The sequence below is a fragment of the Myotis myotis genome, unplaced genomic scaffold, assembly GCF_014108235.1.
Source record: "Myotis myotis isolate mMyoMyo1 unplaced genomic scaffold, mMyoMyo1.p scaffold_m19_p_18, whole genome shotgun sequence".
Taxonomy (NCBI): domain Eukaryota; kingdom Metazoa; phylum Chordata; class Mammalia; order Chiroptera; family Vespertilionidae; genus Myotis; species Myotis myotis.
In genome coordinates this window covers 42,506,206-42,522,708 of record NW_023416322.1, presented here as the reverse complement: position 1 = coordinate 42,522,708, position 16,503 = coordinate 42,506,206, and the positions used below count along the sequence as shown (strand labels likewise).

At 64.2% G+C, this 16,503-nt stretch overlaps 1 protein-coding gene across 1 annotated transcript; it reads right to left on the bottom strand.

The window, feature by feature from the left end:
• Nucleotides 1–1,811: 1,811 nt before the first annotated feature.
• Nucleotides 1,812–16,473, bottom strand: CNN3 (calponin 3). Its single transcript, XM_036343331.1, has 7 exons — nt 16,301–16,473; nt 6,986–7,107; nt 6,703–6,769; nt 5,334–5,471; nt 4,951–5,067; nt 3,352–3,498; nt 1,812–2,787 (listed from the first exon to the last, which is right to left on the bottom strand). The coding sequence occupies exons 1-7, from the start codon at nt 16,355–16,357 to the stop codon at nt 2,440–2,442; spliced, it is 996 nt and encodes a 331-aa protein (XP_036199224.1). The 5' UTR covers nt 16,358–16,473; the 3' UTR covers nt 1,812–2,439.
• Nucleotides 16,474–16,503: the final 30 nt, after the last annotated feature.

Sequence of the window (16,503 nt, the reverse complement as noted above, 5' to 3'; positions counted from 1 at the left end):
CCAACTTGGCCAGGGCAAACTGTTCTTTAAAAAAATTCTCTTTTCCTTTGCTGCTCTGATTGGGTGTTAGCTGCTACCCTGTCTTCTGGGTCACTGATTCCATCCTCTGCTCCAGCTGATCTGCTGTTGATTCCCTCCAGTGTTTTCTTCATCTCAGCTATTGCATTCTTTAGCTCTGGTTGGTTCTTTTTAATATTTCCCATCTCTTTGTTGAAATTCTCAGAATTCCTTCCTCCTTCCATGTTCACCGAGGAGCCTCATAACCAGTGTTTTGAGCTCTGTAGCGGGTAGGTTGCTTGTCTCCATTTTGTTTGGTTCTGTCCTTGAGGTTTGTCCTGTTCTTCATCTGGGACATGAGCTGATCTCATTTGGGTGGACCTCCATGTAGTAGGCAGATGTGCTGTGTCTCTCAGTCTTACAAGTGTCCTGTGGGCCAGTGGAGCAGCCCCCTTAGCCACCCGGGCCGTTCTCCAGGGGTGTCCTTGTAGGGTGTCACGTGCCCTCCTGCTGGAGCTGGGCTTTGCCGCTGCAGGCACTGAGGTGGCGGCTCGCCCCGGCTGACTGGCCGCGCGGGCTGTAGCTGTCGCAGAGGAGCACTGTGTGGGGACCGGCCCCCGGAGTCGTTCCTTCAGAAGGGCTGGTTGGGTGGGCATCTGGTGTGGCCTGAGCCAGCCTCCAGGTGCGTGGGGTCTGGAGTCCTGGGAGGGCCCCGGCGTGGGTGGGGCTGCCTGGTGGGAGCTGCAGTGCTCCCCAAGACTGGCTGCCGCTGTGTGGGGCTTGCTGCCCTCCCTCTGAGGGAGCCTGCAGCGGGAGCTTCTGCCAGAGGCTCGGGGTGCAAGAGGGATGGGGCGGCCTCAGGGAATCACCGGGGCCGGCAAAAGGTGGTCGCCAGGCTAAGGGGGAGCTCGAGTTTGTGTCCACCTGCACGGGGCAGCGGGGGAGGAGAGTGGCACAGAGGAGCAGTGGTGCCCGCGCTTCATCCTGGGGAAGGTTCCCGGCCCTCGTCCCAGCCCTCACCCTGGACTTGGGCACCCGAGCTCCCCCGCTGGAGTCCCTGGTGCCGCTCCAGCCGCTCCCCTTGCTGGGCCTGAGAGTGGGGCCCAGCCAGGGGTGGGCCTTCCCAGCCAGGGGTGGACCTCCTCTTCCCGGAATTGGTGTCCTGTTCTGGGAGCCCTGCTCCTCGGGAAGGGGCGGACCCCTGCAGCCCAGACATGGCTGTCACATGGTGTGGGCCCCGCCCCTCTGGGGTCTCCCATGGCCTCTTTCTATCTGAGTTCCAGGCATTCTGCTCGGCTGGTCTCCCAGGCAGGGGCTCATTTTTGTAAGTCTGATGTGGTCGCGGGAGGAGGGGAGCTATGCATCTACTCCGTCATCTTGACTCCACCCGAGAGCATGAGTGTAGAATCCCACCCCATCCCCACCCCCACCATGTTCCTGAGGATTAAGATGACCCAGAGCTGGACGTGAGGCACATTGGGCAGCTGAGCCACCAGACTAAGCAGGGGCCCAGGAGCAGTTTGAGTCCTGGCTGTGGGTCCCCATGTGCAATGGCAGGTCCCCCATCCTGCCGGGCCCCCATCCTGCTGGGCCCCCCATCTTGCCGGGCCCCCATCCTGCTGGGCGCCCCATCCTGCCGGGCACCCATCCTGCCAGGCCCCCATCCTGCTGGCCCCCCATCCTGCCGGCCCCCCCATCCTGCCGGCCCCTCCCAAGCCGAGTGCGCCGTGGTGGAGGTTGAGGAGAGAAATGTTAAGGCAGCGACTGACCACAGACCCTGAGGGGTCCTTAACATAACCAGCTGCTGGCTCATGTGAATGTTCAAAAAAAATATTTATTTATAAAAAATACACTGGGATAAGTTTATGCTGAGAAATGCAGCAATAAATACAGTTGAAACAGAGCAAGTCTACACCGATACGTTGGCACAACAGGAAGGGCCCGCGCCGTCAGACCCCCGCGCAGGTGGGAGCGACTCGGGCGTCCCCAGAGCGCGGGCCGCGCCTGCATTTCCATCCGCGACCCACACCACGGGCATCGGTCGCGAGCGGCTGACACGCTGCGTCTTCTCGGTTTAGCTGGCGGGCGCCTGAGCGCTAAGCACGGGTTTAGTCTCCCACGGAGGAGCCAGACACTAATGTAAGAGAAAAGCCTCCTATTGCTTGCGAACACCAGTTCCGTAAAGAGTGTGAGGATGCAGAGATGTCGGGGGGAACCCGCGCCCCTCGGGCTCCCTTCGCTCCAGCGCCAGGGGTCCCGTCGCTGCAGGCTGGCCTGCCCAGCCGGGAAGGAGCTGCGGAGGGAGAGCGGGCGGAGGAGGAGGGGTGCGAGGCAGCCTCTCCTTCAGGGACAGGAAGCGCACTAGGGTTCAGAGGGCGAGGAGCGTCACTCCAGGCTGGCCGGGCGCCCACGAGTGACCGCGACGGGGCGGCGGCTCCGCGCCTAGTAATCGAGGCCGAGGCCGGGGTCGCCGTACTGGTACTCGCGGGGGTCGTCGTCGGGGTACCCGCCGTGGTACTCGTCGGGGTACTCGGCCTGGGAGTCGCTGTCGCTGACCTCGGAGCCGTTGGTGCCCGTGCCCTGGCTGCCGTTGCGGATGACGGGCTCGGTGGGGGCGGCGCAGTACTTGGGGTCGTAGACCTGCCGCCCGAGCCCGTACACGCTCATGCCCTTCTGCGAGGCGACCTTGTTGGTGCCCATCTGCAGGGAGATGGTCGAGCTGTCCACGGGCTGCAGCGTGAGCTTCTGGTCGTAGATGTCTCTCCGGGTGCCCGGCGCCAGCATCCCCGCCTGGGACGGGCAAGGACAGACGTTACCGCGGCTTAGGGCTGCCCTCTCTCGGGAGCAGGTACAGGTGATGGGCAGGGGCAGGAGGGACAGTAGTGGCCGGGCCAGGCCGGCGGGGCTCCTGGCTGAGCGTCAACCTCTGAGCCCGGAGGTCACGGCTCGATTCCCGCTCAGGGCACAGGCCCGGGGTGCGGGCTCCATCCCCAGTAGGCTTCTCTCTCATCACTGATGCTTCTACCTCTCTCTCTCTCCCCCCCTTCCTCTCTCTGAAATCAATGAAAAAAACAACACACACACACACACACACGTGCGTGGCGGAGCTCTGGAAGGAGCAGTGCGCTTGGAGTTGGAGTTGGTAGCCTTTCAGCTTCCCCCCGGGAAGGGAGGAAGGCCGGCTGTTCTAACCGCCAACCAAGCAGGAGCTGCGTACAGTGTGGCTGCAGAAGGGTCCTGTCACTCTTGTGCTTTCCCAGCAAAACCTCCTCCTGGAAGGAACCTCCTGTCCGTGTCCCACACCCGCAGCGGCTGCTCTGCGCTGGGCCCGACGGCGGGGCGCGGCCCCCTTACCTGGCTGGCCCCTTTGTTGGTCCCCATCTGCAGGCTGATCGTGGTCTGGTCAAAGGGCTTGTCCGTCTGCATTTTGGGGTCGTACAGGTGCCTCCTGGTCCCGTAGGCGGTCATCCCCGCCTGGCTGGCGCACTTGTTGGTCCCCATCTTTAAGTTACAAAATAAAACGGCATCAGTTCCCGGACGCCGCAGCCTTCAGGGCGCAGTCTCCTCCGCCCTCTGAAGGGTGTGTTTACAGGAAGGATTCCAACAGCTCACTGGCTACAAAGGCCTCATCGTTAACTGCACAGAAACTGCAGCAGGAGGGACAGACGGACGGACACAAAGCTGCCACAGAGGCGGGATTATGAGAAATTAACTCCCCCCGCCGCCTCCCTCCCCATAGGCCAGGGGCCGCCTCGGGGACGGGATGGGAGGGGCAGCAGCTTTTGCCCCAGGTGTGTTTGGCATAAAACAGGCAGCAGCCGCCAGGGGTCCTCTCTGCAGCGGAACAAGCGCAGCTCCAACCTTTCCCCCAACGGCCCATTTTCACGGGGAAAGAGCCGCAGGGCTGTCCTGCCACCCCCGCGTCCACGGGACAGAGCCCGGAGGGCAGGCACCGCCAAGGTCAGAGCCGCAGGAACAAACTTCCCTTCCCTTCCCCGCGGGGGCCGCGTGGCCAAGGGACGACAGTCAGCCAGGATGGGCGTGTTTCTACACTTGGGTCTTTTTTTCCTTAAAAACCCGATTAAAGGAAACATTTTTTTTACCAAAAGTGAAGCCTGCTCATTGGAAAAGATTCAGAAAACACACAGGCGCATAAGCAGAGAGGAAGGGACGGTCACACCCCGCCCTCGGGTGTTTGCCGTGAGCATGGTGCCCCCTCCCAGCTCCCCCTGGGGCGTGCGCCTGTCTGTGAACCCACACGCGTGGAAACACCCCAACACGCACGTGCAGCTCCTAACAAAAAGGGATGAACTGACCAGAGACGTGTTTGCCTCGTCCCCGACGCCTGTCGTGCTAACATTACCGCTGTCTCCGATGGACCTGCCATCACGTAACCAGCTGACTCCTGGGAAACAGGTTTCCAGTCTCTCCCCGGGTACCCTGTGTGCCTGCAGCTACGGGCCCACCTCACATCGACCGTCTGGAGGGGGCGTGCGGCAGACAGTGCTGGGGCCAAGCCCACCCCGGGCCCCAAGCCAGGTGTCCCCAAGACACCCTCCAGGGCCCCGCGGAAGGGAAGACACCCCGGCTGGGGGTTCCCCAGGAGCGGAGCCGACACCCCAAGCGCTTGCCCCGGGTAGACGTCTCGGCCTTGAGGTCCGGTGAGACTGCCTCATGGGCCCATGGTGCCTGGGAGTTCATCAAGTGCACCCCCTTCAGAGAAGCAGTGCAGGTAGAGAAGGGTCGTCGCCCGCGGCCACGTCTGTGGTCGGATGACGTGCCGGGGTCTCCTCTCAGCCGTCACCAGCATCTCGCGGCTTTACGTGGACACGGACTGTAACCCACACCCGCCCCCCCCAAACTGCACGAGGTCTGTGTTCCTGCGACGGTGGCCACCTCGCTGGCGGGGGTGCGTGCGGTTGAACAGGGACCAAGCCCCCCCCCCCACCTCACCTGCAGACCAATGACGCTCTGGCCGGCCTTCAGCTTCCCTTCGTCGAAGCGCCGCGTCTGCTTCTCGGCGTACTTCACGCCGATGTCGATGGTGGTGTGGAAGCCTTTGGTTTTAGCCTGGACGGGAGCACACACACAGGCCCTGAGCCCCGCCGGCCGAGCTCGGCCGAAGGTCTACCCACAGGCGAAGGGCTCCGGCGCTGCCCACACTTGGGACCTCAGGCGTGTGAGCGTCTGACGGGCTCAGCAGCCTCCCACAGAGCCAAGGCTTACGGAGGGGACAGGCCCTCCCTGCCCGTCTGAACCCCCGGGGCGGGGGGAGCGAAGAAGCAGCTCGTCCCCGTTCCCCGCGCAGTGGAAGCTGCACATCGGCACGGACGTACCAGGCCGGCCAGCGCCACCAGCGTCGTCTGCACCTGGGTCATGTTCCCGTTCTCGAACAGGTCGTTGGCCTCGAAGATGTCGTGGGGCTTCATGCCGTACGCCTGGATGGCTTTGATGAAGTTGCCGATGTTCTCCAACTGGAAGGAGAGGGTCACATGGCACCGGCAGCGAGAGGGACCCTGTCACCGGGGCCTCTGCGTCCTCGTGGCCGCTGCTCGGCGAGGCTCTGGCCGCTCCCTCGGGGCACGGCTCCCCCGGGAGAGGAGCGAGTGCAGAAGAGCCCTTCCCAGGGGGAGATGCACTGGTTTTTCCTGGGACCCGGCCCGCACCCTGGGCCTGTGCCCTGACCGGGAATGGAACCCTGACCTCCCGGGTCACAGGTCGACGCTCACCACTGAGCCCACCGGCCGGGCCTTTTTAGGAATTTTAAAGGATATTTCTTTTAGTTTTGCAAAACCATGCTCTTCCTTATGTGCTTTTAAGAATTCTGTGCCCGTGTTTTCCAGGGCTGACGTTCTCTTTGTCAAAAGGCACATAATCCATTCATCGTGTTTTGGTTTTAACTTACCTATAAATCTGTGGCTGCTAAATGCTTATTCTCTTCTCTATCAAAACACACCCTGAAGACTCAACTGTGCAGTTTTACTGAATCGCACGCATTCCTGTGTGTCACAGAGTTCGTGCTGTGGTCGCCCGATAGTCGTTAAATTCCTCGCTCTCCTCCCGTTTCTCCCCTAGTCTAGGTGGCATTGCTATGTGTAAACTTGTCAGGTCTTCTCTGAGAAGAGACTAAATATAAGGGAACTTCTAGACGAAACATCTAATAATCACAGAGCTAACCCTAAGGAATCACGGAAGCGTTAAAAACAACATGGTACAAAAAACCAAAACACAGCCACCATACAGACTTCAGCTAAAATGTCTATTTTGAAAACGTAATCAGGTTTCGCTGCCTAAAGAGGGACCACCTGGCCTGGCCAGCGGGGCTCAGTGGGTGCACATCAACTTATGAACCAGGAGGTCACGGTTCGATTCCCGGTCAGGGCACAGGCCCAGGTTGGGGCGTGCAGGAGGCAGCTGATCCATGATTCTCTCTCATCACTGATGTTTCTCTCTCTCTCTCTCCCTTCTTCTCTGAAGTGAATAAAAAAATATATAAAAAGGAAATTGTAAAGTAGGAAACACCTACAAGCTCCCCACTTGATTTATCTTAAAAAAAAAAAAATGACCCCTGAGAGGGGGTGTTACCTGCCCTGAGGGGGTGTTACCTGCCCTGAGGGGGTGTTACCTGCCCTGAGGGGGTGTTACCTGCCCTGAGGGGGTGTTACCTGCCCCGAGGGGGTGTTACCTGCCCTGAGGGGGTGTTACCTGCGGCCAGTTCAGCGAGGACTCGTTGACCTTCTTCACGGAGCCCGGCTGGAGCTTGTTGATGAGCCTGGGGGGAGAGGACAGCTCGCTGCGGGTCCCAGGAGGTGGCGGCTGGGCCCCCACAGCCCCCATGTAGGCAGCGTAGGCCCTGGCACCAGTGGGGCCGGGCGGTGCCCTGGCCGGGGTGGGGGTGGGCAGTGGGGCCGGGCGGTGCCCTGGCCGGGGTGGGGGTGGGGGTGGGGGAGGCGTGGGCCCCCAGGGGCTCGGCCCGGGGCGGACTCACTCGCAGAGGATGATGCCGTCCTTCAGGCCCAGCTGGAAGCTGGTGCCGATGCTCATGCCGGTCACCTCCTCGATCCAGCCGCGCAGGTCCTCCTCGGCCTGCGGGTCGTACTTGGACGCGATCTGGAACACAGGGCCGGCGTGAGCCTCCCCGTCCCCCGGCCTCACACCCCTCGGCTGCCGGTCTCCGCGGGGACCACGGCGGGACACGCGCTCACTGGCCGACCCAGCGCACCCCTGGCGCTTCAGGACGGATAAACTGCCCTGGGTGAGCGGGGCAACGGGGCAGCGTGGGGAGGAGCTGGGACCGAGGAGGGGAAAACACGCCCGACCCCACGCGCCCGCTCGCGACACGCAGGGAGAGACGGCCCGTAGGGCCTTACGACACGGAACAGAGACTCCACGCGGAGTCAGCGAAGGCGCCACGTGTCCCAGACCCAGCCTCGGCCTGGAGGCTGGCCTCGCGGAGACACTCAGGCTCCGGGGCAGCAGAGCCGGGCCTCCCGTGGGCGCCTGGACGGAGGACGGAGGTCCCGCCATCGGCAGGGCTGGGAGCAGGAGGCGCCCACGCCGGGTGAGCGAACCACGAGGTGTCGCCCACGTCCCGTGACTGGGTTTTGGCTTTTACGCCCAAATACTGTTAATACTTTGAAAAGAAGTGAGCTTCCTGCAGCCACGCCAGCTACGGAGAATTCACGATTTAGGAACGTGTGCTCTTCTCTTACAAACAAGGTGGAAATGAAAAGAACATTCTCGTGAGACCATCTGGGAAAAGGAATCTATTTCACGAGGTCTCTCCTCCCGGGCGCAGCGGGTCGGAGCCAGCCAGCCAGCCAGGCAGGCGGGGCACTCACCCACCACCCACCAGGCGGCTTCCGGGGGTCTGGCGCGGCCCTCGAGCAAGTCCGTGTAGAAAGGAAGCTTCGGCCGGTGGAGCTCACCCACCATTTCCACCTAAAAGCTGTCATTTCCAGGCGTCCGGCGGGAGATGCCACGTGTCCTTCCTGGCCACGCGCTGTCGGCCTAACCCACTGAGTGAAAGGCCTGGCGACTGCAGCCCGACCGTCAGCACCGCCCCCTCCCAGTCCTCCATCAGCCTCATTTCTTTACGCTGCCTGCTGGTGCTTCCCCGTCCTCAGGTGCCCGGAGCGGGGCCTCCCACCTGTCCCCCGCCCCCCGGCAGACACCCCTGTACGGAGCCTGCGGGAGGCCCCTGCAGGAAGTCCCCCCGAAAGCGAGAGACGAAGAGGAAGTGGGTGTGGGGAGGTATCTGCCCCAAAGAGAATGAAGTCACGTGTCAAACATGACGGGAGACCAGAGAGACAGGGACTGGCCACCGCCCCCCCCCCCTCGCTGCCTGGAGACCTGGCACAGGATGAGGGTCAGGCCTAGCATCATCCCCACCTGGGACCTGCCCCCTGGAGCCCCTGCATCGCACCCGCGTCCACAGGGATGCCACCGGCCAGGTCACATGCCTTGAAGGAGACGTCAAACACTCTAACGTGTGACCTGAGGCAGTAACCTAACCCGCCTGTTCTCCCAGGAGTCGCTGTCCTCCCGGGGCCACCGGGGCAGGGCTGCCGGGATGTGACTGTTTTAAGCTGGTTATTTGTAAGAAACAAAAGTCTAACCCCCCCAAAAAAATACCCCAACCCCCCCCCCCCAAAAAAAACCTCAGCCTCTGGCCTCCCCCTCCCCGCCTCCCCTCCCAGAAGGCTACTGCGGTTCACTGGGGCCGGTGGGGGGCAGGGAGGCCTGTGTGAGCAAAGTCCACCCGCCCGGCACTCACGCACCCAACAGCTGCTCTGCTGTCTCCACGTGACCTGCCTTCCTCCCCTTCGAAGCCCGAGCCCCACCCGCGTGTCCTCCGCTCACGGGGCACCTGAGCCTCCCGGCCGACTGTCCCGGGGCCCATGCTCTGGTGGCGGCCGGTCCGCACAGACGCACACGTCTGGTCACGCTCCTGCGAACCTGTCTCCTGCTCATCTGGTTCCCGGCTCCGCCAGGACCCGGCGGGGGCGGGGTGACCGTCACCCACGCGCATCGGTCCTGAGGACGGAGGTCAGGGTCTCTGCTCGGAGAGACAGGCAGCCAGCCGCCCCTCAGGTGCAGCCGTCCTCGGACCAGGCCGGGCACCACTTCCTCTCTCCAAACGGGCACCGATGGACACCAAGCCCTGAGGCCGGCGCGCGGCCACCGTGAAAGCAAAGACGCCGTTACACAGCTCGAGGTCGGGACCCAGGCCTCGCGCAGACAGCGTCACTGACGCGGGACAGGACGACGCGGCCCTCGGGGCCTGCCCTCTGTGCGGACTGGACGGCGGAGCTCAGAGCAGCTGCCGGGGTGTGACGCTCACACTGACACAGGGAGGGAGCAGGCAGGTTGTTCCCGAAGAACCAGAGGAGGTAACGACTCAGGGTTCACGCACTGCACAGCCCGTGGGTGCGCGGGGCCTTGGCACATGCGGAACCCAAGGGACCCCGCTCCGTCCTCACCCCCACCCGCCAGGGCCCGCGGCAGGCTCAGAGCCCCGCCCGGCCAGTGACTCCTGGGAGGTGTGGGCCCCTGGGGGCCGGGCCTGCGTCCCTGAGACCACCTGCCCGTGTCTTCCTGCGGGCGGCCGGCTGTATCGTCCCCCAGCCCGAGCCCACGCCGGGTGCGGTGGGCACCCAGTGAGTGGTTTCCCTGCGCCGGAGGTGAGACCAGACCAGGAAAACGCCAGACGCAGAGCGTCCCTGGTCACGAGGCTCGGCACCTGATGCCTGTGCGCTGGGCAGCCATCGCCTTCATCTCCCCTCTAGTCGTCCCCGATGGAGCCGGCGCGGGTTTGTTTTGCTTCTGATAAAGGGCCCTCTGTCCACGGCTCCGGGAGTCCGCGGAGGGGTAACCGGAGCCGCCGCTGCCGCCGCCGGGAGGGACAGCCACGCCCGCTGGGCCCGGACGTCAGCCAGGGGCACCTGGCGACTCAGATTCAGGTCTGCTCTCTCTGGTCGCTGACGATTTGGAAGCGAGTGGCACACGTGCTGCCCTCAAGGTGAAAGTGGGGCAGTTAAGAAAATCCGGGTCCAAAAGATCCCGGCTTAATGACAAGTTATTCAAGGTGCATGCAAACCCTGCCCGGGAGCCTCAGGGGCAACTAGTGGTCACGCGCACTCGGTGAGCCAGAGAGCCAGGCTGCCTTGGTCTGCGCGAGTCTTTATAAAACATTATTTTAAAAAAATATATTTGTATTGATTTCAGAGAGAGAGAGAGAATCATGGATCAGCTGCCTCCTGCATGCCCCACCTGGAGACCAAGCCGGCAATGACCAATGACTGGGAATGGAACTGTGACCTCCTGGTTCCTAGGACGACGCTCACCACTGAGCCAGGCCGGCCGGGCATCTTGTTTGACTGCAGCAGCCTCAGGAGCCAAGGAGGGGTCCCTTCAACGAGACAGGGGTGGGGACTGAGCTGGGAGACCCTGGGCAACTGTCCCTGCCCCTCCTTACAGATGGGGAGGTGGACTCGCCAGGCAGGCCGGCCTCCCTCTCCCCACGGAGCTGCTGTCGCCCTGGCTGGCGGGCTCCCTGGGCACAGACCCGGAGGGTGGAAGCACCGGGCCAGGTCTCCAGAGGGGAGGCCGCGAGGGCTGCTGACAGCCACCAGCAGAGCCACAGGCCCCAGAGGCCTCGGCCCAGGCCCAGGGCAGAGCAGCCCCAGCCCGAGGCTCCTCCCGGCCCCGCCTCCGCCATCCGGCACCACTTCGCCACGGAGAGGGGCTGGAGAGGGGCTGAGCCATGGGTCCCCCACTCCTGCCAGCTTGTCTCTGGGAGCCTCTTCCCTCGGCCGGTTGCCCCTCCCCTGGCCCCCCCACCCCCCAGCACCTTCCCTGCACCCGGCCCAGCGCGGGCACCCCCTGTCTGAACAAGAGCACCTTTGATGGAGCCTGCGGCTCAGACACTGTCCCATTCTCCCACCTGGAGACAAGCATCGCCGCTTCCTCCTTCCTGCCAGTCTCCTGGGAAGGTGCCTCCCGGAGACCCGCTCAGCGGTCCCCTGGCCCGCGGCAGCCGGAGGCAGGGCCGGTCCAGGCCTCCCGTTGGCGGGTCTGCACAGGGCCGTGGCCTGGAGCTCCCGGGCTGCCCTCCCCTCTCCCCAGGCGCTGGCCTCAGTCCCGTGTAGGAGCCGGGGCCTTAGCAGCTCCAGCCCCGGTCAAGTCCCAGGAGGGTTTCCTCCTTCTTCCTTCCGACATCACAAAAGCCGACCCCTCGACTGCTTCCCAGCTGCCCTGCTGAGATGGCGCCATTGCCGCCTGCACTTTCCATTTGCAGGAAAGGGTTTCGATGATCAGTAAGCGAGAGAGATGCCCTGAACCACTTAGTCTGGGCTGAGCCCCTCGTGGGGCTGGCGATGCGCCTCAGACCAAGAAGCTCCGCCCCCTCCAGGAGGCAGCCGCCCGCCTGAGCTTTAGAAAGTGCTGGAAGGTGGCAGAACCCACCGAAGGGGGGAGAACGTTTCAGAACCCAAAGCCTGGCCGGGGGGGGGGGGGGCGGGGGGGGGTGCGCCAGCACATGTAGCGCGCAGGCCTCTGTAGACAGGAGAAGGCAGTGGCCGGCAGGCAGGGCAGGGGTGCCCTGGGGGGGGGGGTCCCAGCTCAGCGGTGGCTCGGTGGGCGTCTGACGGGCTCGCGGCCCTGCACTGGGTTGGAAGCGGGGCGGTTGGTGTTAGTCCCACATCCAAAGCGGAGCCATGGGTGTGAACTGATTGTCCCCCACTTTCTTCCAAGTCGGGCACCAGGCCCGCTCCGTCCACTGTCCACCGGGCGCCTTCTGCAGCCCCTCGCACCCGCATGGCCGGGCGGGGGCAGAACCCGCAGGAGAAATGCCCCCACGCACAGAGGGAGACTCAGGGTTAGTCTCTGCTCAGGGACCTGCTTCCACGGCTGGGCCCGGACAGGGGCCCGGGGAGCGCGCATCCCGCCGCGAGGGGAGGGGAAGGACAGCGCCGTGTCAGAGCGGGCCGGGTGCCAGGCGGCAGCTGCCTGCAGACACACCTGTGTCTCCCCACATCCCTGGGAAGGCAGGTGACACCCCCCCACACACACACGTCACAGGTGAGACACAGGTTCCTCGGCCAGAGTCAGAGCTAGAACCGAGGTTCTGACCCAGTCAGTCCCCACGGTCCATCCTCAGCCACCAGGCTCCCCCTTCTCGCCGACAGCCTCCGAGTCCCCAGGGCCAGGTTTTAGAAAATGCAAGAGATGTGCTTGTATTTCTGCGTAACGACGGCCCCAAAGTCCAGCTCCGGCCCCGCAGTCAGCCTGCCCAGCCCACCAGCCCCGGGGTTTCCACCCTGAGCTCAGGCTGACGGTGCAGCGGTCAGTGCCCGGGCTTCTCCAGGGCTGAGGACACCCAGTGCCGGGGCCTAGAGCCTGGAGCCAGGCCTGGAGCCGCAGGCACCTGCCCCTCAGCCCCTAGTCCGCTGCCCCGCCCCTCTCCCCCCCCTAGAAGCAGCTGCCCGCTCCCTGGGTGGGAAGGGGAAGGACTGGCTGGGACCCAAGAGCATCCAGTGGTGTGATCTGTTTTGTTGTCACAGATCATTGTCATGGTGGCTCAGGACACGCTGGGAAGTCAATGGCCTCCCTGCCCCCCCCCCCAGCAGGGGGCAGTTCCAGCAAGGCCTCTAGGGGGCGACTGCTGGCCCCTAAGGGAGTGGGGAGAGGCACACAGTCCCCTCGCAGGTCCCGGGCGTCCGGGCTGCCCCGAGCCGGCCACTGAGCTTCAGGGCCGCGGGCTCTGCACATGGGCCGATGCGCCTTCCTCACCCGCCTGCCCCCACGTGGCGGTGCTGTCCCCCCCCCATTTGGGGCCTCAGAGAGAACCCCAGTGAGAAAGAAGGAACCTCAGTGATGCGTTTTCAGTGTCATATTAACTAATAAACATGCTGAAGAAAAATAAGCTATAAAACCACGACGGCCGTCAAAAACATCCCCCTGCAGACGCCTCCCACAGCGCGACAAACCCCATCCCTGAGGGGCCAGCTCATCAGACCCAGCGATGCTCACTGAGCTTCCGCCTGCGCCCAGTTCTGGTGTAAAACACAGATCCTAACGGACGACCTCGTCCGCGAACAAGAGAGCCTGTGGCTGGTGGGGAGACAGACCAGGAGAGGCCTTGAATGAGAAGCCTGTTTCTGAGCCGGGAAGTGGGGGGAAGCTGTAGATAACCGTGGGTGCATCTGACCATGAAGCTGGGGCTCTGGCAGCAAAACAGGGCAGACTCCTCCGGGCGTGACTGAGCGCTGAGTCGCGGGGTCACTCCAACCAGGGCCCCCTTGGAGTGACCGCGTGTGCCCGGGCACGGGTGGGCCTCCGGGACCGGGGCCTGCGGAGCCATCGCCGGGGGCTCTGCCACTTCTCAGGGACCTCCCGGCTGGCAGCAGTCTTCCCTGTGGCTTTTCGATGCTGAGGGACGGGTACCCGGCTGTAACCACGGAGATGCTGTGAGCTCGATCCCACATTCCCTGGGGCAGAGCTGTGAGGCTGTGCCTGTGATTCCAGGCTGAACATCCCCATCAGCTCCTCCCAGAGCGCCTCCTCCCACCGCCCCCCCCAGAAGTGCCCCATATCATTTGCTAAGACTGTGTCCCGGCAGCCTCGGCCACACCAGGAACCCCCGGACCGACGCCCCGTTCACGCCACGTGTCAGGAAAGGCTGCTTCCTCCAGGCTTCGCCCCGCTTCTCAGACACAGGGTGCCCCCCTCTTCCTGCCGCCCCGGAGGGCTGGGTGAGCCACCTGGGACCTTGCTAATCCCACGGCTCCTGGAACTACCTGCCCAGCTGCTACACTGCCCCATCCTTGGCTCTAGACAGGTCTCTGGGGATTGCTAGTTATTGACCCTTTAACTGCTACTAAAGAGACACTGATCATAAGCCAGGCTGAAAGATCCGACCTTTTAGGCCGTTTTTCAAACATCTTCTTGTCCATTTATTTAAAAAAGAGTAACTTTGGGCTTCTACCAAGTAGGATCATCTTGGCAAGCAAGTATCTTACGTTTACAGATTACCCCTCGCCCTGAAGTTTTAAAGTACCTGAGATCAAAGACTGTCCGGATGCTTTCACAGGTCCGATAGAAAAGACCAAAGGCTTTAAAGACCCGGGAAACTTCCAGAGGCGGCTCACGCGTCTGAGAAACAGCCCGACAGGCATGTTCTCTTACGAGCGGCGTAGACATGGAGCACTTACTACAAGCCCCATCTCAGCCTCTCGGATCAGCAACCTCACCTGCCGGCGTCACTCCAGGCAGAAGTGGCAGGGAGCGGACGAGGACCCCGTGGGCTGGACCCCAAGGCCCGTCCACACGTGAGGATCCCGTGGGCTGGACCCCAAGGCCCGTCCACACGCGCCCCCCCCCCCCAGGGGGCTTATGCTTTTTCCATTCAGTTAAATGAGGTTTTAAGGAAAAAGCAAAACCCTCGCAGAGAAGAGACCTTATGCAGCACATGAAGAAAAAGCGGGGAGGGGGGGGGGAGCAGGTGAGAAGAATACCCCAGCCTGCCCTCAGAATCCTGCTTAGCGTTAAGGTGCTTAGCGTGTTCCAACTTTCTTCTTGAACCCTTAAAAATAATGCTTTGTTGATTTCAGAGAGGAAGGGAGAGGGAGATAGAAACACCCATGGTGAGAGGATCATGGATCGGCTGCCTCCTGCGCGCCCCACACTGGGGACCGAGCCCGCCACGGGGGTTCAGGGTTGAGGCTCAGCGGCTGAGCTGCGTGGCTCTTCTTTAACCCCCAGCCTCGCACCCTCCTGGTCTTGATGACGACGGCCACCCAGCCCGGGCTGCTCGGGCGAGTGGGGGAGGGCTGCTGGCAGAGGCCGGGTCCCGACTGAGTGTCCAGTGTCCGAACCCCCGAGTCTGACCAACCAGCACAGCCGCGGCCGCGCGGAGCCTCCCTGCAGGGTGAGGAGAAGCTGCTCATCTTCACAAAAGAGAAACGGGCTGGGTGTTAACGCCGGAGAAAGGCCGTCCCGGGACAGACCACAGACCGCGTGTCAGCTCCCCTTCACAAGAGGGGGTTCGGGCTGGCCCCTGCCGCCAAGAACCAGAACCACTGCACCCCCAGGCCCAGGGTGCACCCCCACCCCTGAACCCGGGGCGCTGTCTGCAAGGTCCGCCGTGGGCGGGGATTGGGATCCGTCAGACCCAAGCCCTCACTTTTCTGCTCTTTAAAAAGTTCAGGAAACTTTCCCAGTGAGGGCGACGCACAGGAACACGAACAGGAACAACGCACAGGCTGTGTCAGAGCGAGGGCTGCCGTGGCCCCGCCGTGATCTCGGCTGAGCTCCACCGGATGCGGGGACCGGCGGGCGAGCCGGCCCAGCCCCTCGGTCCGCCGGGCGGGGGAGACGAGACGCCCCGGGCCGGCCCCGCGCTGGGCGCCCCGCTCCGCCGGCCGGGCACTCGGACGCGGCTCCGGAGGCGGCCCCCGCCCGGCGGCGGCCCTTTGTGGCTCCGGCCAGCGGCGCGGCCAGACAATGAGCGGTCTGTGCGCAGCGCCGCGCCGATTGGCTGCGCCCCGAGCCCTGATGTCACGGGCCAGGAATGCGCGGCGGCAGGAAGGAGAGGATTTGGGGAGGGGGCCCCCATCCCGGCCCCAGGCCGCAGCCCGGCCGAGCCGAAGCCAGCGCCCACCGCCCGGCCGCCGCGCGCGCACCCCGCCGGCCGCCCCGAACAAAAGCAGCCGCGGAGCAACCCGAGACCGTTACAGCCTCCGGGACACAAACTTCTCAGTTTTCATCAAAAAAGAAAGAAAGAGAAAAAGGCACAAAAAGCCCTCAGGTCCCCGCCGATGGCAGCGCAGAGCGGCGCGCGCTTTGTCCCGAGGCGCGAGGTCCGGGAAGCCAGGTCCCGCCGGTCCGCGTCCGGGGCCGCGTCGGGGGGGCGGGGGGCGCTCGGCGGTCCCTCCCCGGGAACAAAGGGCCCGGCGGCCGCGCACCCCCCAACTTGGCCCGCGGCGCGCTCAGCAGAGGGGTGGGGGGAGGGCGCGGGGTCGGCGGCGCCCGGGGCGCACGGCGGGGGCTGTCCCCGGTCCCTCTCAGGCGGGTGGCCGCGCGGGGTGCACCCCGGCTGGAGGGCGGGCCCGGGACCCAGGCCCGCGCGCAGGATCCAGCGGCCCGGACCCGCCCGCCGACCGTCCGGCCGCGGCGGGAACAAAGCCCGGAGGCGCCGGGGCGGGAGGGGGCGCCGTCACTCCCGCCGCTCGACGTCCGGCTCCGCGAAGCCCGGGCGCGGGGCACCGCCCGGCCCGGGGACCCCACCCGCCGGCCCGCGCACCTTGTTCTTGACCTCGGCCGAGAGCCCGTAGGACGGGCCCTTGTTGAAGTGGGTCATGGCGGGCGCTGCTCGGGTCTGGCTCTCGGCTCCGGGCCCGGGAGTGGCCGCCGCGCACACGCTCCGAGCTCGCTCCCTGGGCGGCGCGATCCGACTGGTCCCGGAGCCCCGTCCGCCCGCAGCCCCGCACGCCCGGCCCCCGCCTC